Source organism: Leishmania donovani, chromosome 20, assembly GCF_000227135.1.
Source record: "Leishmania donovani BPK282A1 complete genome, chromosome 20".
Classification (NCBI taxonomy): Eukaryota; Euglenozoa; class Kinetoplastea; order Trypanosomatida; family Trypanosomatidae; genus Leishmania; species Leishmania donovani.
This window is the reverse complement of record NC_018247.1, coordinates 248,782-269,346: the sequence shown is the minus strand read 5'-3', so window position 1 is coordinate 269,346 and position 20,565 is coordinate 248,782. Positions and strand designations below refer to the sequence as shown.

The window sequence follows — 20,565 nt, the reverse complement described above, 5'->3', positions numbered from 1 at the left end:
GAGAGAGTGAGACGGCGCCCGCGGGAAACGGAGAGAAGGATTGGAAAAGGGAGAGAGGAGGAAGGAAAAGACGGAGTGGAGAGCGAGAGCGAGATGGGAAGAGCGGTGATGGCGGTGGTGGTGGTATCGGGGGACGCGTCCGCTACAAAAAAAAAGAAACAGATGAGTGAGCGAAAGAAAGACAGAGGGGGATAGAAGAGAGAACGGAAACCGAAGAAAAAAAATATGGAACAAGATAGAAACAGACAAAAACGTCTCCCAGCTCAGATTCTGTGCGTGCCTTCGTTGGTTGCAGCTATATGCATACACACACTTATATATATATATATATATGCATCCGCCTTTTTCTTCGTTATCTGCCTTCGTCGTGCGTTCTCCTTCGCTTCGATTCTCCCGGATGTATGTGCGTGTATGTACCACTTGTATCTTGGTTGCTCGCCACTGACGGAAAGTAACGTAAAGGGGCACATACACGCAGACGCAGACGCAGCCCAACACAAGGAAACAATAGGAGCAGTGGCTCAAGGCGAGCTAAGCAAAATAACAACAACAAAAAAAGATGAATGTGCGCCATCCCTCTAGCAAGCATGCGCTCCATCGGCAGCGACTGAGCGCGTGTCTCCTCCACACATCCATGATCAGACCCATCGAGGACAGTTCACCGTAGGAGTGGGCAATCACAGTAATAAGAGTACCTTCGGATCGCCATTTCCGCTCTCTTTCCTCCTCCAGCCCCAAGATAAGCAAAGGAAGATGCTCCTTTTTCTCACCACATGCGCGCAGGCGTGCGTTTTCTGTTCCAAGCATTTCGCTTGTCCTTCGCGCGCCCATCCCCTTCCACCGCCATACAAGCAAAGAAGAGAGAGCGAGGAAGGGCTTGGCGACTGGTGGGTGAGCTGCCTGACGCACCTGTGCGGCGGAATGCGCTCAGGGACAGGGATTGCCCCGCCAGTTTCTGTGCCACTTGTGCTGATGGTGCTCTGGAAGGGGAGTGGGGGTGCTACCCTCGCTCTTCTTTTTTTCCCCGTATAACAGAAGCAAGATGATGAGCTGAAGGCACGGAGAGAGGCACGACGGGAGCGAGAGAGGAGGGAGGTCCGGGAGGCGAGATACTGTGCCGGTGGGAGAAGGCCATGGGAGTTGAGAGGCGATGGGGAAGGTGGCGAGTAAGAGGGGGGAGGCGGGCGGGCGGGCGGAAGAGTCAAACCTACATCGAATCACGATGGATGAGCACTACATAGAGGGCCTCCTCCCCTCTTCCAAAAAGAAAACGTGCCTGTGCGTGTGTGTGCGTGGGGGGGGGGGGGAGTTGGAAGAGGAGGGATGTGAAAGGTGCGCAGCTCCTACGTCTCAATGCACATCCAGGAATGGAAAAAAATACGGATGGAGGCGATGGCGCACATCGACGGAACTCAACACCGCATCCATAAAAGGAAAGGCGATGTAGAGGAAAAGCTCTCGGTAACAACGGAAGAGGTCGGGAGGGAAAGAAACAGCAATGAGGAGGGAGAGAACCAACGAAGGGAAACGCTAAGATTGTGTCTCCGATGAAGATGTGTGCGTGCGCGTGCAGGTGGGGGAGGGTGGCTGTGTGCGTGGCAATCACGTGCCAGTCTTGCCTGCCAGAGAGGGAGCAACGAGGTAGCACAAAAAACAAAAACAAGAGCGGATGGGACAGGCAAGTAAGGAGGATTCGGGGAAGAGGGCAGGGTCATTTTCTATGGGGGCGCAGGGGTATGGAAGGGGGAGGACGGGGTAGGTGCTTCGGTGGGGCCGTGGTATGCAGCGCACCTCCAGCTAAAATAGACGTACGCGCACAATCATAGAGATAAGCCCTCACATCCAGTGCCAAGCGGCACAGACACGTCGCTGAGGGCTTTGTTGCTCCGCGTCATGTCTTCCAGTTGCCTCCCTCGTTCTATCCCTCTTCGGTGGTTTTCTCCATGCAGCTTTTCCCCGGCCTTTTCCCTGCATGGGGAGAGCGAGGACGCGAAAGGAGCAACAACAAAAAGCAGACAAGAGCCTCACGTGCGTGTGTGTATGCGTGCGTGTGTGCCGGCTGAGCAACCAATCAACTCAAACCGACCGGTGAAAACAAAGCAAGAAAGGAAAATGATGCGGCAGGGTTGGGTGATGTTATCGCTTTCCTCGCTCTTGTCTCCTGTACTCGACAGCACCTGCTTTACGTAAACCCATGTCGCGTGTACGCCTCTGCGGTAGATCCCTATTCCATATATAAGACATACACAAAGGGTACCAGAACAGAAAAAAAAAACGGGGAAAAAGGAAGCCCCCTCCCTCCCAATCAACAACACGACAGCAGTAGTATGCAAGAAAAAATAAAAAGGACAACAGAGAGGTCGAGAACACAACATTGCAGAAGGTGCCGCCCGCAGGACAGAGGACGAGTTGAGCCGAGATGAAGAGTTTATGCACACACACACACACAGACAAAAGTGGGAAGGCGAAGATGAGGAGTGGCTGGACAGCGAAGACACCAGAAAATCACAAAACGCAAAACAACAGCCGACACCGACACCGACACAGGAAGACGAGGAGGGCCCACAAAGGAAGGGAAAGAAACCAACGCAAGGGTGCTGCACATGCCGTGGTGTGTGTGTGTGTGGTGGTGGTGGTGGTGGGGTGCCTATATACGGGTACCGTTGCGCAGGTCCTCTAACGCCTTCTTTTTCCCGTTCCCTTCGGCGTATTCTGGGTATCTCCTTCAGACTTTCCTCACTCTCGCGCAACACAATCTGGGCCCTTTTTGCAGAGGCATTCTCCCTCCGTCCTCTTGCCGTTTACCTCATCTCTGTCGATGCTCGGTCAAGGTCCAAAGTCTCTGCGCCTCTTTGCAAGCACGATCAGTCCCCCCTCACATAGGAAAGAGAAGCAGAGAGGGGGGAAGGGCGGCAGCGGCAAGCGAATAGCCGTCGCACTGCGTGTCATGCTCTCGCTCTCCACCCCCTTCTCCCCATATATCTCTTCGCCAAACACTCTGGTCGGTTGCCAAGAGGCCCTCCTCGCCTTGCGCCGCCTCGAATCCCCCGCACTCTCTACCAGGGGGAAAAAACAGTTCTGCACGGCCTTCGGCACACACGCCTTAGCTCGAGTCTTTACTAAACACAGACAAAGTCATGAAAACGCTAAGAGATGGTGAAGGACCCCATCGTTTCACCACCGCCAGGGCGCAAGAGGGGCATCAGTGTGAGGGACACGTCGGTGGGTGTCGACCCCACGAAGGACAGAGCACCATGCACAGATCCGCCTGAGCTCTCTGCACACTTCTTCTCTTCGTCGTCTCGCACTCACCTGTGCTCTCTCGCACCAATCCCATCTCAATACACATATATGTAGGCCGCTTGGATGTTGAAGTGCTTCTCGTTGGCCAGCACCGGAAGATGCACACGCTGGGCAGACGAGACGAGGAGAATTTTTTTTTGTGTGCTGTTGGCTGTTTGTTTTAAAGGGGATGGGGGGGAGACACATAAGAGGCACTCCACGCACACGCGCACAGGCATATATATACACACAACAACAAAAAGGAAGCATAAGCGAAAAGAAGCAGTTCCTAGAAGGGGATGGGGAGCCTGACCAACAGCGGCGAGACACGTGGTGAAAGGCCATGGTATCGGCGACCAAGCAATACACACACATATATATATATGCGCACAAGCAAACCTGCAGAGTAACCGCAGAGGTCAGTACAACGACAACGAAAAGTTCAAAAAGCCACCACACCGTAACAGAAAGGGGATGGAGGGATGGAGGGAGGGAAGAGAAAAGAGGACCTCGTAGAGCGCCAAAGAAGACGACGACGACAAAACAATCACCACCACAAGCAATGAACCAGAAAGGCGTGAGGGCGAAGGGAGGAGAGAGGAGCGAGCAGTAAAACGCAAAAAAAAAGAAAACAGATTAGAATTCAAAGGACTACATATATATATACACTCTAAAGAAACACCAACGTAGGCAAGCGAGACATAACAACAACAGCGAAACAAGCGAGCTCCTCCCCCTCCCCCCTCCCCCCACACACACAAAAAAAAGCAAGGCAGACAAAAACCTCGAACAAAAACAAAGCATAAGCGGCGTCAACATAAACCGTGCAGCAAACCCCTTTCCCATAGGGCGGGAAAGAAGGAAAAAAAAAAAGAAGGCGAAGGAAAGAAGTGGTCGTGGTGGTAAGGAGCGAGCGCACGCATGCGGGGGGGGCAGTTATCAATCTTGTTGTATACGTGTTTGCATGCGTGTGTGCGTGAGTGGGTGTTAGCTCGTGGATCTGCTTCTCCCTGTGTGTGTGTGTGTTCCCACTGAGGGGTGGTGGAACAGCGTTTCGGCAGGACTGTCGAAGCCTTTTCTCTGTCTCCACACGTATACATATACATATATACATCAAGAATGCACTCCGTTTTTGATGCGCCACCTCTTTCGCCTCGTTTTTCCCATTCTCACCCGTTTTCTTTTTGCCTTTTTCTTTCCTGTTGGCTTTGTGCGTGTGTGTGTGTGTGCGTGTTTCTATGCTTCACACCGGTAAGGAAAGACGGGGAGACACACACACACAGAAAACAACAACAACACCGAAAAGGTACACACAGGAACCACCAAGAGAACAACAACAGCAAAGGAACAAAAGAAAATAAAAAAGGAAAACAAACACGAAGAAATTACCAACAAAAAAAAACACATACCGCGCACAGGCACAAACACATCAGCGTGCACGTCTGTGCCTAAATACATGCAAGCAAGCGGAGAAGGGAGGGGGAAGAGCGGCATTCAGTGGCGTGTGGCGGGTGAGGCGTTGGCAGTTGTCCTCCCCTCAGCACTGAGGACCGCTTCCCCTGAGCAGCCCTTGCCTCTTGTATCTCTTCTCTACTGGGCGCGGAAGAAAAACTGGCCGTTTGAGAAAAACTGGCTGCCGTCCTCGTCCTCGTCGTCGTCGCGGTCGATGCCGCCATGCCCGCGGATAGCTTCCATTGCAGCCGTCGCAGCCGCAAGCGCGACCGCGGCGTCGTCTTCGTCGTCGTTGATTGCAGCAAAGCTGTACGGGTTCGTCTTCGGATGTGGATTTGCCACTGCTGGGGCGGTCGCCTGATCGCCGATCGTTCCCGCGACCCCAGCAGAACCGGCCCCGGCATTGGTACCGGTTGACTTGGCGCTCGTGTTAGCCGCACTTGCCGCCGGCCCTGACGATGAGATCTCCTTGCCAGACGCATTTGAGGTGGGCGCAGGCTGCTGCTGCTGGGTATGAGCGTACATGTTTTGTACGTTCGTGTGCTGCATCCCCTGCATGTGTGGCAGTGGTGGCATGACAGAGCTGGGCACTGCGTTGTACGGTGCTGGCGGCGCGGCGGCGCTGCCTTGCTGCGGTGGCGTAGAAGCCGGTGTGCGAGAGGCGCTCTGCGGACCGAAGGCTTGCGGGTTGCCTCCCGCCGCCATGTTGGCCATGGCCTGCTGCTGCTGTTGAGCCTGCTGGTGCTGTGCCTGTTGCTGCTGAGCCATCTGCTGGGCCTGATGCTGTGCTTGCTGTTGCTGAGCATGAGCCTGCTGGGGCCGCCTAGCCTGCAGCATCATCTGTGCCTGCTTCAGAAGTTGCGCCTGCTGCTGCTCGTTGAGAGGCCCCTGCTGGGTCAGTTGAGCCTGCTGCTGGAGCTGGCGTAACAGCTGAAGTTCCTCCTGCGCATCCATGAACTGCTGGTAAGCCTTTTGCCCTTCGGCCTGGTGCTGTGCTTGCTGCTGGGCGTGATATTGAGCCTGCTGCTGCGCTTGTTGCTGGGCGTGCTGTTGAGCTTGCTGTCCTTGCTGTTGCGCTTGCTGCTGAACTTGCTGTTGGGCTTGTTGCTGAGCGTGCTGCTGCGCGGCGGCCATGTTCATCACGCCAGGCATCATGTAAGGGTTCATATACACTTGCTGCGGTTGCATTTGCGGGGCTTGCTGCGGTGGAATAGTGGTCATCATGAACGGCTGCTGCTGCTGTGGCTGCTGCACTGCCTGCGCCGTTGGCGCGGACGCCACCGGCACCATCAGCAGTTGCCCACCAGGACCCATCATGTACTGGTACTGCTGCTGCGACTGCTGCACTGCCTGCGGCGCTGCTTGAGCAGCAAAGTACTGTTGCGAGGCCCCTATCATCTGCTGTTGTTGCTGGGGTACGTTGTACATGTGCATCATAGACGGAAAGGCCATTATCTGTGGCGGCTGCGGGGGTGTGCCAGAGGCGCTGGTGGCGCCTGCGGATGCGGCTTGAGGAGCCACCATCATTGGCTGACCCGTTGCCGGGTTGATCACGTATGCCGGGTGCGCCGCCTGCGTCGGCGCGGCTGGCGCCGTCAAGACTCGGGAGTTGCTCGGCACTTGCACGTAACCAACGCCGGGCACGTACATTAGCATGGGGGCACACGCGGTGGAGGCCGTGGTCGGGGCTGCTGCCGCCGTCGGCTGGTTGGACGGCACCATGCCCATGCGCAGCATGGCTGGGTTTTGCCCCATCGCTGCCGCCTGCGCAGCGAGCAACGGGTGTCCGGCAGTTGTGGGTGCCGCGGACCCCGTCAGCGCATTCGGTGCAACGCCCTGCGCTATGTTGGCGTGCATCGCGGGGAGATTGTGCAGCATCTGCGCCGCCAGCGGGGGCGGGGGTGGGTGGGTTTGGGCGGCTGCAGCGGCGGCGGCCTGGGTGGTCGCGGCCTGTTGCGCTTGCTCTGCGTGCGCTGCTGCTGCCTGCGCCTTCTTGCGCTTCTCCTCCTCGGCAGCAAGGCCTTCCTTCACCCAGTGGCGCACCGTGGCGGCGACAATCGTGCTTCCCATTACGCGCTCCTCCTCGCGCTCGAGGCTGCCATCTTCTTGCAGTGCTTCGCGGCGGCTCTGGTTGAGGTGGCGGCGCTCCTTCATCAGCGGCCCCATATCACACCGGATGAAAGAGTTTTTGACGGTCTCGTATGCGGCCGTCTCGGCAATCAGCTTCATCATGCGCGCGAGCAGCGCACCATCGAAGATGACCTCAATTCCACGCTCGCCAGAACTCAACTCGTACAAGGAGACTTCAGGCATGGTGCAGTGCGTCTTGCGGTAGATCTCGTCTTGCGGCTCGGCCGTCTTCTGTTTGCGCTGGCGGCGGCGGCTGCGGCGTGTGCGACGACTTGCTGTAGGGGCCGAGGCGCTGCTGGGCTTCGCATCCTTCTCCCAATCTACCGTGGTGTTGCGCGTCGAGTCGGCCGCGTCGTCGTCTTCGTTCTCGCCATCTTCCTTTTTCTTGACCGCCTTCTCCGCCGCTGCGACATCGGCGACCGTGCCGGCTGCCCCGCTCTTGTGCCCGTCATCATCCACATCGGAGTGCTCCCTGTCCTCGGAGTCGTCGCCGCGGGCCTGCCGCTGCGGCTTCGCCACCTCGCCGCCGTCGCTGACAACGGTCTGCACCAGGGTGTCGCTGTCGGTCTTCGTCGGGGCTTCTCCGTCCGCCGTCGCGGCAGCGATAATCTCTGCCGAAATGTCGCCGACAGTCAACGTTGTCTCCAGCGAAGCCGCACCACCTCCGCAGGAGGCCGTCTCACCGCCGACGCTCGCGCCGAGGTGCCGCTCGCTAAGACCCATCTCTTCCACGAAGTCCAGGAGCGGAAGCTGCTCCTGTAGTATCTTCAGCTGGTGCACCCGGTCTTTTGACAGCACTACATGAATGTTAAGCAGCTGCAGGTGCGCGTAGTACGCGTTTTCCACCTCAGGCGAGTGAACGGGACGCTGCAGCATGCTGCTGGTCAGGTACTGAGAGCGGAACATTATGCTGGCCAAGAAGACGACCGGCTCCAGCAGGTGCATGTACTTGTACTCGTTCTCGAAGATCAGCTCAAATGCCACGTCCAGGCCCTTGGAGCCACACTCGTTGATGCGCAGCACGTGCAGGGGCGGTTTCGACTCTGGTCCGTAGACCTCCCTCGACTCGTAGTCGACAGTTCGCGGCTTCGAAAAGCACGAGAGGTACCCAATGCAGCGCAGACGACGGCCCTGCACAGTCACCCACTCCGGCGAGGACGGATTGCTGCCTACACTGCCGCTGGAGCCGGACATCTGCAGTCCGTTGGGGCCCGCTGTCGGAGTCGGAACATTCAGCGCTGTCAGAGTGTTGTTGCCCTTAGCGCCGTTGGGGCTCGTGGAGTTCTGCTGCCCTGACGAGCCTCGACGGCCCGACGTGTCCGGCTCGATGGTGCATACCGCGCACGGCACCGGCCGCAGGATTGGAGGCGGGGGAGGCGTCAGTGACTGCTGCGACGAGAGCGATGCACGAGAGGAGCTGCCGATGGCACGAGGAGCCGCCAGATCCCCCTTCACAGACCCACCCACGGCCGGGCCCACCTTGGGGCTCTTTGTCTTGTCCATGCCCTTGATTGAGGCCAAGCGCTTCTCGCGCAACTTCGCGTTGGCCTGTGACGCCGAATCGTACACGACACGAGTTGTTGTGAAGAAAGATGCCTCAATCTCGTTCAGCAGCTGGTCCATGGCCTTGTACGCGTGCACAGCCTTCCGCTTCGTCTCGGCGCTGGCGTCGAAGTTCCCGCTGCTGGCGAAGGCGGCGTTGAGCGCCGGCGGCGGTGGGCCGGCAGAAGGGGTGACACCGCTCGCCGTGTCGCTCATATTGTGCAGGGATGTCTGCGCCGAGAGGTCGGGTGTGGTGCAGTTCGAGGAAATGCCGTTCTGCATTGCCTGGAGGGCGAGCGCCGTCGTGTTGGGTGGGCCGTCAAAGTAGAGCTGCGCCACCGCATCTTTCAGTCGCCTGTTTGTATCGTTGAAGTGACGCCGCAGAAGCGGAACGAGGCATACTTCTGTCGTACCGCCGTTGTTGGGGTGCTGCGCTGCCGTCGCGAACAGAAAGTTCGGCGCATCGTGAGAAGGATAGCCACCCATTTTTTTTTTCGTCTTTTTTTTTCGTGGGCGCTCGGTTCAGGTCGCGCCTTTCTCTGGCTGGGCTTCGCCTCTTTGGTGAAAGCACTGGGACTGCTGGTGCGGAGGCCTCTACGTACGTGTATGTATGTATGTGTGTGTGTGTGTGCGTGCGTGTGTGTGGGAGAGGGCGGGAAGGCGAGGGATTCGCCAGGCAGGGGACGAACAACAAAAACAGCGAACACACGAGGCGAGGTTCAAACTGAGAGAGGGACACGCGAAACGAAGAGGAAAAAAAGGGGAGGAGGGGCAGCCAAAAGAGGAGAGGGCCACACCAACAACAGACGGACGGACAGACACGGGCAATCGATAAGACGCTGTGTATGTGTATATATATATATATATAAACACACGTTTTGACGCGCCGCCTGCACGCACACGTGTTCACACACTCGGCAAGGCCGGTCGCACAACGACGCAAGCGCAAACACGCACAAACAAACAGATAAAAAGAGAAGACAACAACAAAAGCGCCCACTCCTACAGTGCGAGCGGCAGATACGACCGACGACGGGACACGACGTGTAGACGGTGAACCCAAACGATACACGGAAATAGAAATAGACCGAGGAGGCGTGAGGCACACAGACAAGAGAGGAGAGGGAAGGAAAGACGCTTTCGGTAAACGCAACCCCCTTTCCCTGTCAGGGATCCACACACACACACGAACACGGGCGCACGCAGGCGCGCGAGCTTAGACACACGCTTATTTTAACGCGTGCGGACAAATAAAGGATCGACGAGCACTCTTGAGAGGGATGAGAACAGCGAGCAGCGGCAAAAGGACAACAGAGAGAGAGAAATGGAAAGAGGGGCGAGTGCTGGGAAGGGACACCAGTCGTAAAACCAAAAAAGCGAATCGAAAGAGCGAGGGCGCTAGGAAACACCAAAGCAAGAAATAAGAGATGCTCCTTGATTTCCGTAATGTGTGTATCCTCCTTTTTTTTATGCTGTTCTTGTCGGTCTGCTCTCCCCCTTTCACATTCTGTGTTCTCTCACACCCGTTTGGCGTACACGACCCGATCGTTTCCGTCTCTCGTGCGCTTGTTCGTCTTCGTCGAAAACACCGACGCGTTTTCGTGCCTTCTTCTTATCGTCTCCCTCGCTGCTTACGTTTTACACTCGCGAGAGAAAATGAACAGCAGCAAGAGGACGCACGCCCCAGACACACACACACACACACACACCCTGAGCTTGCCCCACACACAGAGAAAGGCGCTAGCGCCCTCGAACGTGCACAAGCACCAGCTAAACACCAACCGTAACGGAGGAAGAGAGAGGTGAAGTGAAGTGACGCGACGAGGCGACGGTTCTTCCCTCTCCCGCGTTTACTTCCCTTTTCTTTTTGCTTACTTTTTCCCTGCCCCCCTCGCCTCTTTATTTTGCTGGGGTTCGCTCCGGTACCGCTCACTGGATCCTGTTCGGCGGTCTGCTGTCGTCACGGCAGCGGTGCCTCCCCCTCCCTTTTTCTCTCCTGCGGGCACACACTCACACACACACACCACACAAAACGCCGGGACGAGAACAAGCGACCAACAAAACCCCCAAAAAAGTGAAGAGCGGGGGGATATGTGAGGGGTTGGCGGGCGTGAAGATAGCGAGAGAGAAGGGGGGGGCGGTAAGAGGAGCCCAGACAAGCACACCAAACAAAACAAGGGGAGGGCGCACGGCGCTTTCTCTCCCGTTTCTCCAAGCACTACTACTACAAAACAAAACCGGTAAGAAAACGGGAAAAAAACGGAGCACGGGAAAGGAAATTCTTTTTTTTTCGTGGTTGATGTCTTTGCAAGCACGGCGACTGCGTTTTCTAGAGTGCTTGTCTTGGTGTGAGAGGTGTACTCGCTCCGTCTCTCGCTCAATCTCGCTTGCTCGGCCCCTCCCGTGTATCGCGTATTTTGCTTCCTGCCAGCGTATAGGCTCGCAGGTCAAAAAGAACAACGAAATGAATGCAGAGAAGCAGGGGTGAGGGGTGAGGGGTAAGGGAGGGCGAGAGGGCGTTAGAGAGGAAGGAGAGTGATTAAAAAGCGCTGGGGAGTCGCGGTAGGTGGGGAGGGGAGGGGGTCTGATGTAAGAGATGCCGATGGTGGAGAGGAAAAGCAGTGAAGAGATGTAGGCCGAAGGAGGAGGGATGGGGGATAAAACGCACACACACACACACACGCAAGCTCACACACAGAGAGGGAGCTGGAACCTCAAGAGAGCTTGGATTCTAGCACCTCTCTCTCTCTGTATCCCCCCTACCCGCTGGCGCGTGTGCGTATAGATGTAAGGTATAGGTGCGTTGGTGGGGCGTTGGTTCGCACCGATATAATATATATACGCAGAAAAAAAGAAACGCACGAAGAAACCAGACAAAAACCAGAAAGACAACCCAAAGGGCTGCGAGGGCAGGGGAAGACTCTGTGTAGATGTATGCTTCTGCTACCAAGTGGGGGATGGAGTGGGTGGGGTGGGGTGGGTGGGCGGAGGGGGGGGAGAAGAAAAACGGGCGGGGAGGGAAGGAAGACGGGAGTCTGAGAGACAAGCGCACAAGAGGGGGAAAAGGAGAAGGCAGGGTACTGAGATGCAACGACAACGAGGACGAGATCAGCAGAGGGAAGAGGGGTGAAGGTAACGGAGTTGGGTCGCACAGACAGGTGAGAGAGAGAGCGGAGCTGAGAAGAACGAGCAGCCCAATCCAGCGCTGGGTCCCCTCTATACGAGCACAAAATACAGAAACAAACAAAACACCGAAACACAACCAGCAAAGGCCACAGTGCACAAAGGAAGGTGAAGAGGTGGTGGTGGTGGTGGAAACAAAACAAAACAAAAAAAAATAGCGTGAGAGGAGCGCGAGGCCAGAAAAGCAACGCGTAGGGAGTTCTCCACGCACGCTCTCCCTCCCCTCTTCTTTGTTTTTGTTCCGCCTGCGCCTTCGTGCCGGCGTGTGTGCGTGTGTGAAGGGGGAGGGGCGCGCGTACGTGCTCGTGCCTATGCGTGCGTATCCGCGCGTTACGGCAACCTCACACCGATAATCGCTTCGCTTTTATTTCTCTCACCCGCACGTCGAGAGACTAGCCTGCTCAGAAAACAGAAAGAGGGCCGCCTCTTCGATTCTCCCCCTCAACGCTTCTTTTTTCCCCCTTTTCCTCCCTTCTTGTTTTGTTCTGCTGCTATGTTACGCGCTCGTGGGATATGCAAAAAAAAGAAAAGCGCAACAACGACACTCGTTGGCACCCGTCGAGACGCACACGCAAGAGCACCTTCACACAACCGTGACACACACACGCACACACACACGAAAGGCGATTCCGACGACGGGAGAGAGCGAGGGGGAAGGGCAGAGGAAGGGAGGTAAGGGAAGGTAGGTAGAGGAAGGGCAAGGAAGGAAGAGAGAGGGGCGCGAAGAAACGAGAAGCGATGAAAAAGAAAAGAGAGAAGGCAAGTAAGTGAAAGGAAGGAAAGAACACGACAAAACAAACCTGCGCGTGCGGTGTTGGGGCCGAGGAGGGTGGGGGAGGGGGCCGTGCGCGCGCGTGGGAGAGCGGTGGTGGTGTTGGCGGCGGCAGCAGCGCAGCCACATCAAAAAGCAAAGCAGAGAGAGAAGTTGGGAGAAGGGGAGAGACAGATTGGTAGAGAGGGTAGCATAAGAAGAGGCACCGTAATGCTGGCTCGCTCACATGAAGCGAATCGCGCCAAATCCTCAGCAGCCGCAGCGGCAGAAGGGTGGTGCTACCGGCCCTGCTGCTTCGACGTGCACTGCGGCGTGCACGTCACCTCAAACGAGAGAACAAGAGACACGTGATTCCAGAATGCGGCCGACTCTGTGAAGGACACTGTCAAGCAATGCAAGCGCGCTCGCAGAGGGAGTGGAGTGGGCACAGAGAGTGACGAAGAGAAAAGGGTTGGCCACGGATTTGTCATCGGAGGGGTGGCCCTTCCGACATCTTCTATTTGCTTCAACACGCAACAGCGTCCCGCCCCTCCCTCGTTCTGTGCTCTTTTCTTCTTTCTTCGCCTCTTCCTTCAGATTCGTACGTTGTTGTATCAGATCGTGCAAGCAACAACAACGAGAACCCTCGTATGCTCCCGCACCGTGAACCATAGAAGCAAAACGCTGCGCAGGCCTTCGAAAGATACGGTGACCTTTACACACACAGGGACGTCCCCCCCCCCCACACACGGAGAGAGTAAGAGGGGGTGGGGGAAGAAGGTGGGAGCGTAACACACATGCAGACAGACACACGGCGGCGGTGCGTACAGGCAAGTAAAAACACGCAAAAGCGAGAGCGGGAGAGGAGGGAGGAAGGAGGAGGAGGGAGGCACAGATCGAGCCTCACAACGGCCATTTCCTGTGCAGACCGCAAAACTGCGCGTCAAGGTCGCACACGATCGTAGCGACGGCAGCTGTCGTTGAGCGAGAGCAGCGCGCCCATACACTACGCACTTCTCCCCTCCACCTTTTTTTTGTGCGCTAACGACAACAGCAGAATGAGAAAATGAGCCCTCAAAAGAGAGAGAAGGAAGAGCTCTACGAGGAAAGGGGTCGGGTCAGTGCACTTCACACGGCGCACACGCGCGCTTGACGGTGAGAAGGTGCTGCTCTCCCGTTTGCTGCCGCACTCTCCCCGCTCTTTCTCACCGCCGTGCGGCCGCCCTTTTTGGCATCGCGTTCGAGCCTATGTCCAGAAGGCGTTGTCCTTTGTTATTTTTGACTGCAGGCGTGCGCGCCACTTGTCCACAAAGGACGTTGGCATCACGACATAGTCGCCAGGCTCGATAGAGGTAACGTCATTGGTGCCGCTACCGCCGCCCAAGGTGATTGTGCGGGCGTAGCTCACGACGAAGCCATACAGATCCTCGAGAATTCGCTCGGCGATGGCGACCTTGGTGGCTGCCTGCGATTGCTGCAACGGCTGCTCGTGCGTGAAGCCGAGGTTCTTCAGCTCCTCTTCCCGCTCCAGTGCCAGCCCGAGAACGATACGGATTGGCTGGGCGGCATTCAAAAAGAGAGCGGGGACTTCAACGATAAAGCTTGCCCGCTGCTGGGTCAGGGCGCCAACATACTGAAAACTCATCGTGTCCTCGCGCGCGAGAAAGAGGCCGATGCCGTGGCCGGGAGGGAGCGGCTCTGACATGGTGAGAAACACGACAAAACTTTCTGGTGCGACACCGAGGTAGACGATCCACCGCCCGGTGTCGACTGGGGAGATGTCAGTCTGTACGGGGTAGCCGGGAATGATTACACCGAAGAGGGGCGGTGATGTGCTACTGGGTGCCGCCGTGTAGGGGGCTGCTATCCCCGGCGGCGCCTGCTGCCACTGCATTCCGCTGGTGCCAAGATCCAAAAACGAAGAGAAGGCAAACGGTAACGCAGATTATAAGACCAATAAGAGGCCGAGAGAGAGAGAGATTGGGCGGGAAGGGGAAGAGGGAGAGGGATGAAGGAGGCGCTTCCACGCACTATGCACTCACACTCCCACTCGCGCGCGCGCCCTTCCACACAATCAACGCGAAAACAACCAAACAAAAAGCTATGCACGCAGATCACCAGCGTAGAGAGTCACAGAGAAGGGCGGAAATAAAAAGGATAAGGAGAACTAACCTCGGCGTAGGAGGCACCTTGGAGAGGAGAAGAATGTGGGGAAGAGGGGCTTCAGAGCCGCGTATGTGAGGCATTCCCGTAGAGAAAGCGTCATGCATAGATCGGAGGAGTGATGCAAGAGCGAAACGAAGACGGAAAAGTTCCCTGGACGGGAAGGAGACATCTACCACGGTGCCGGTTGCCGACTCGTCTGCTTCTCCACCCACTCGCCCTTGTTTGTTCTGGGCCCTCTCACGTGCACCCTCACGACGGGGCGACACCGCCCAGCAGTGCGTCGCACCTCAGGATCAAGCACACCCACTCTCTGTGGGAGAAGCCAAGCAGTCACCTTCCCCACTTCACACACACACACACCTCATATCCCCTGCCCAAATGCCAAACCACTTCTGGTGGCGGCAGGGCTAGGCCTCCATGGGGTGCGGAAGGTCAGAGCGATGTATCGCTGCTGATGTCGGCGGCCAGGTCCTGGATGGCACTGCGGCGGCGTGACTTGAGCGTATCCCACACGGTCCTCACTGTTCAGTGGTGTGGAGAGTCTGCCCCATCAGAAGGGGGATGTACCAGGGGTGGCTCCAGGCATCATGGGGAAGCAGCTGTGAGGCTGCCTGCGAATAAGGTGTGTGGGGTGGGAGTGGGGGGTAGAGTGGGCTCGTGGTTGGCGACATGATGAAAAAAGGGTTGCACGACCCACAAACGAAACGGTCGCACCTGTTGGATCTGCGTGTTCGTGTTCGCTCGCAGTGAGAGGGAGGAGGAGGGGAGGGAGGGGGGGATTCCCATCACGATCACCATCTTCGATCCTTCCTGAAGGGCAGCCCACCGAGGGTTTCTTTCTTTCGATTACTCTCTGCCAATGTCGTTTTTATCATGGCGCATACCGTAACGAGCCACACGCCACACACACACACACACACACACTCATGCACGTAATACCAACAAACGCACCACCGCGGCAGGGAGGGGGAAGGGTGTCGCGAGCGGCACGGAAGCGCACCCTACCCAGCGGAAGAGAATAAACGAGCCGTGCGCTTGCCCGCACATCTACATCTCTCCGCGTCCGTTTGCACAGTCATGACCCTGCAGACAGCCTTAACGGCAGGAACGCGACGCGGCGGATGCACGCACACAGCCGACCAGCGGGGTGGGGGAAAGGAGACTGCTTTCCACTCTCACGACTTCGAGCTCTCTTCGGCGTGAGAAAACGAGCTCTGTGCCGCCGCATCGGCTGCCCGCTCCCAGTGCCACGCGCAGTTCACCGCCCCAGACTCCATGGCGTAGGGTTTGGCATCGACGAAGGCGGGGTCAAAGGCGCGTATGTGACCCACGTTGCTCACTAGCGTGTTCTGCAGGGCGATGATGCGGTCATCAAGGCTCTGCGCCTGGCGTGCCTGACGCTCCTCTTCCTTTCGCATCGCCTGCACCTTTACCTCGGTTTCCCGCGCTCGCTTCACAACCTCGTCCTGCCGCACCATCTGTTGCACCTCATGTGTGCGGCTCTGGTGCACGTAGTAGTAGTACAGGTTGTCTGTCTGATTTTTCTCTGCGTACACCCACTTCTGCAGCTTCGCAATTTTGAGCACGAGGCGCAGGTGCCGCGCAGAGTCGAGGGGGACGTCGTTGTGTTGCTTGCACAGCTCCCACAGGTCAAGCAGGCGAATCGGCTGGTGAAAGAAGAGCAGCTTCACAACGTAGTTGCGGGGCAGCTCACCCAGGTCACGTGGCACAGCCTTGATGTTGTTCTGCTCCAACGGCTTCTTGAAGAGCTCGCGGATGTTGCTGTTGAACTTCTTCAAGCCGGCCTGACGGATCATTGTCACCTCGCTGCGATACGGAACGGTAAGGCGGTACTCCTTCCCGGGCCGCAGCCCTGGCGGGCCTTTCGGCCTGTTACAGTGGGCGAGTGTGCGACGTAGCATCTCTTGCCGTAACGCCGCCGTCCGCCACAGCTCAGTCCTTCGGCGCCGAATGTGCGTCTTGTTACCCGTTGAATTGGCGCGCTACTTGTTGTACGGCCTGGAGTGGTCTGCGCGCTGCACCTTCCAGTACACTACGGATTCTTCGGATGCGCATATACACATACACACACAGATACACGCACGAACGCACGCGCACAAACCCGCAGGGACACTTCCACCCAGCAGAGCGCTTGCGTTGTCTGCCCACTCAGTGAAATGCAGAAGGGAGAGAGGGGAGAGGGAGGGGGAGGGAGAGGGGAAGGAGATACCTGCTGTCGGTGTTCACAGACAGGCATGAGCGTGTTGGCGGCATCCGCGCACGTTTCCCACTCAGGGGTGAGGACCGAAGGGAAAAGTAGAGAGAGGGGAGGGAGGCGGAGGGGTAGGAAGGAGTCCCGTGGGGAAGCCGCGGGTCGGACATGGAAGAGCAACAAATCGACTAAGCGCTCCTGTGCAGGGAAGAAAGGAGGGGTGCGTGGGGGAAGGGGGCGTGAACAGGCCTGTCGCGATCCTTCTACGCAATTCTGGCTCCCATCCGCTGCGGCTGCTACCGCTGCGCTGGTGCCGTAGTCACGAGCGACAAAACAAGCCGTGTAAGCACGCGAGAAAGGCCCGAGCGCGAGGGTGGAAAGGGCCGCCAGCCATCGGGGGGGGGGAGTTACCGCTCGTTGTGTGTGAGCGTGTATGTGCGAGCTAACATCACTCTGTGCATCCATGTATCATGCATCTCGTTTGATGCCCTTCGACAGTTATCGCGTGTGCGCGCGTGCCAGCGCCTCCTCGCTCGGTGCACATCCACGGCAGGGGAGGGGTCCGAGAGCGGATAAGGGGGGAGGGGCGGGCGGATCTTTTTTGTTGACTTTGTACACGCTCTGGCGTTGTGCTGACGAGGTGGCGCGCACCCTGGAAAAAGGAGAGAAACGGAATTAGAGGGCGTGACGGGAGAACCCGTCACACACCACCAGAACAACAACGGAGACATGGAACAGCGTCGGAAGTTAACGGAGGTCGATCTAATCAAGCACACGCACGCACACAAAGTGGAAACGGTCACGCGTGTGCAGGCAAACGAACACGAATCTTCACATCGAAGCACGCACGCCGGCAGACACCGAGAGGCCGAGAGGAGGTGCTCCATGACCGCATATACGCATACAGACATGTGCCTCTGCATTAGTAGCGCACCATCCATGTCTTATCCCCTTTCTCTACCTCCGCTTCACCCCTCCTCACTCCAGGTTTCTGCTCCAGGGGGCGGGCGCGTAAGCACGATGAATGAGTGGAAAAGATGCCGCATAGGAACGGAAAGGGCCTCCTTTTGTGTTTTTTTTATATACTCTTAAACAGCAGCACCACACAGAGAGGGAGGGTGGGGGCGAGGGACGCAAGCACCGGCAATGTCGGCTGCCGTCGCAGCGCGCTCCTTCTGCTTTCTCCTCCCCTTCCACTGCACAACTCTCTCCACTTGTATGCGGTGTTCTCATCTCCCTCTATGACCGCCTCGCTGCTTGCTAGGTTTCTACTTCTTCGACATGGAGGACTTCAGCGCCGGCGCCGCTACCGCCGCGTCGCACACGTCCACCTCAGCGTCTTCACTGAGGGCCCTCAGCACCGGCTTTGCTACTCGCGAGGGGATCTTGTCAGCGCGGCTGAGCGCCATGATCGCCTTGGCCACGTTCAGACGCACATTTGGCACGGCATCCTTGTGCAGTATGACAAGCTGCGGCCACAGCGCCGACTCACATGTAGCCGCGTCGAAAGCGGCGACGTTCGCAAGGGCCGCGTACAGATGGCAGAGCGCGACTCGATGGAGGTAGTTGGAGTCCGTCACAAGAGTCTGTACCTGTGGCAGGAGCGTCGAGGCGGCCCAGCCACTCCCGTGCTCGGCCACCAGCTTGCAGCACGACTGCACTGCGGCGTCACGGATGGCGGCGACGCGGTCGGTCAGACGGTTGACACATACCTGCAGCACCTGCTCTGCGCTCCGCCCCAGCGAGGTGATCACGTAGGGCACCTGTGCGACAACCACCTCCCGCACACGCCATTTTGAATCCGCAGCGAGGCTGATGACAACAGGGACCAGGCTTGGCGCCAGCTCCTTCGCCTCCGGGGTGTTGCCCATGGAACTAAAACCGGACACGAGTGCCAGTCGCACATCCGCCTCCGCGTCCCGCAGCAGTGCGGTGCACGCTGGGACGATGGTAGTGCCCCAGAGATCTTTTGCCACGTGCGCGACGGACTTCAGAACGGCGCTCGCGAGGCTCATGCGGACGTGGCTGACGTCATCAGAGACAAGTCGAGTACCGGTCACGAGGATGTCCTTCTTGCCGGTCGCGTCTCGGCAAGCGGCAAGCACGTTCGCCATGTTGAACACCGCCGACGCACGGATCTCCGGCTCTGAGTCCTGGCACAAGGAGCGAAACACCGGCACAGCATACTTCACGACGTCCGGTGGCGAGAGAGCAGCCGCGAGGTTGCCTAACGAGTCTGCCGTCATGTAACGAACGCGCCACGAGCTGTCCGACGAGAGAGAGCGAACTGCTAACAGGATAGCTGAGTGCTGCGTCTCAGGGAGCACCTGCAGCAGGGACGCGCACGTCGCCACCGCCTGCAGGCGCACGCCGTCGCTTTCGTCTTTTGCAAACGCGTTCAGCACCGGCACCAGCTCCGAGCACCCCTTCGAACCAAGTACGCCGGCGAGGTGTTTGCCCATGGCAATGCATGCGGCGCGCCGAACGAGGATTTCGTCGTCCTCGCACAGCTTCTGGAAAAGCTTCATCAAGTCGGCGCGCGTGCTGGCGTCGACGCAGGGGTAGACGGTCGAGATGAGCGAGCAGGCGGTGCTGCGACACTGCGGCATCCCTTCGCCGAGGCGGCGGACCATGCCTATGAATTCACCTTGTGCCTTCGCATTCGAGTCCTTGCGCTTGTTGTCGGCGGAAGACGCACTGCTGCTGCCCGTGGTGCTGCCCGGCGAGAAGAGTTGGCTGCCAATGAGCTGGAGGGATGCGACAGCCTCGTCGCGTACGGTGACCTCGTCCAGGCTACCCAGGATCTCCAGTGGAGCCAGAAGACTGCCGGTGTACTCTACGCCTCCCACCTCCGGTAGCATCGTCCCCAGCGCGTTCGCGAACACGCGCAGCACTTCGTCGTTGTCGTCGAGGTAGTCCGTGAGGTACAAGAGGAGTTCGTCACGGGTACGCTCGGGGCCCAGCGTGGTGCTGATGAGGTGGATGCCGCGCATGCTGCTCAGGCGCGCCTCCGGGTCCTCGGAGCGGAGGTTGTCGATCATAGTCTTGACCGAGTCGAACTGCTCCATCGTGATGGCGCGTTGTGGGTTGTTCGTGCTAGTGATATCACAAAAGGAGGGAGAGAGACACACAGGCAAGCGGGGCGATTGCACAGGACAAGAAAGGGTATCGGGTTTCGCACCCTCCACGTGCAGTATCGGTGCGCACTTGTATACGGTATGGCGTGCTTGCCAGCTTTGTGTCGGCTAGGCTGATACACACACACACACACACGCGCGTGCTCACACAGCCACACTCCGGCAGCGGTACCAAGGTAAGACAGTGGGAGGGAGAGCGAAGAACGTTTGATGTGCACATGCTGGCGCAGACGGATGAGCGCCATTCATTCGGACACGAAATAAAAAGACGAAAACGAAAAGCAAGGCGTGGAAAGGACGATGCGAGCAGGTCGAAAAGACGTGTCGACGGATGCGCAGAAAGCGATCATTTCTCGCGTGCAATACGCCGCGGAAAGCTCGTGGTGTCGTTGCCACAAATGGAGAGAGCGTGGGCGGTGGGACAGGGCGAGGATTCGACGGCGCGTCGGTGCAACGCTACCTTCTTGCACTGCTGCGTACTCGATGCGCACGCTTCTTTTCCGTTGCTCCCGCCGTCGTTGTCATGAAGCCCAACCGCCACGCACGCCTGTGCACACTTCTTCCGGCAGCCCACTCTCAGCTACGTTCATGTCGGAAAACAGTGGGTCTGGCACACCGCACATTATTGCGCGCGATCATTTCTCCGTCTCTCCCTCCATCTCTTGGTTTTCGTTTGTACAGCTCTGTGCCTTGTCTTAGGTAGGCGCTTA

At 57.8% G+C, this 20,565-nt stretch overlaps 4 protein-coding genes across 4 annotated transcripts; all 4 read right to left on the bottom strand.

Moving 5' to 3' along the window:
• Nucleotides 1–4,872: 4,872 nt before the first annotated feature.
• On the bottom strand, nucleotides 4,873–8,892 carry LDBPK_200750 (hypothetical protein, conserved; the record flags this gene model as incomplete). The annotated part of the gene is made up of 1 exon (XM_003860367.1): nucleotides 4,873–8,892. The coding sequence occupies one exon, from the start codon at nucleotides 8,890–8,892 to the stop codon at nucleotides 4,873–4,875; it is 4,020 nt and encodes a 1,339-aa protein (XP_003860415.1).
• A 4,694-nt stretch (nucleotides 8,893–13,586) lies between these two features.
• On the bottom strand, nucleotides 13,587–14,234 carry LDBPK_200740 (hypothetical protein, conserved; the record flags this gene model as incomplete). Its single annotated transcript, XM_003860366.1, has 1 exon — nucleotides 13,587–14,234. One exon carries the CDS (start codon nucleotides 14,232–14,234, stop codon nucleotides 13,587–13,589), a length of 648 nt encoding a protein of 215 aa, XP_003860414.1.
• A 1,447-nt stretch (nucleotides 14,235–15,681) lies between these two features.
• LDBPK_200730 (hypothetical protein, conserved) lies at nucleotides 15,682–16,428 on the bottom strand (the record flags this gene model as incomplete). Its single annotated transcript, XM_003860365.1, has 1 exon — nucleotides 15,682–16,428. The coding sequence occupies one exon, from the start codon at nucleotides 16,426–16,428 to the stop codon at nucleotides 15,682–15,684; it is 747 nt and encodes a 248-aa protein (XP_003860413.1).
• Nucleotides 16,429–17,986: 1,558 nt separating this feature from the next.
• LDBPK_200720 (serine/threonine protein phosphatase 2A regulatory subunit, putative) lies at nucleotides 17,987–19,786 on the bottom strand (the record flags this gene model as incomplete). The annotated part of the gene is made up of 1 exon (XM_003860364.1): nucleotides 17,987–19,786. The coding sequence occupies one exon, from the start codon at nucleotides 19,784–19,786 to the stop codon at nucleotides 17,987–17,989; it is 1,800 nt and encodes a 599-aa protein (XP_003860412.1).
• Nucleotides 19,787–20,565: the final 779 nt, after the last annotated feature.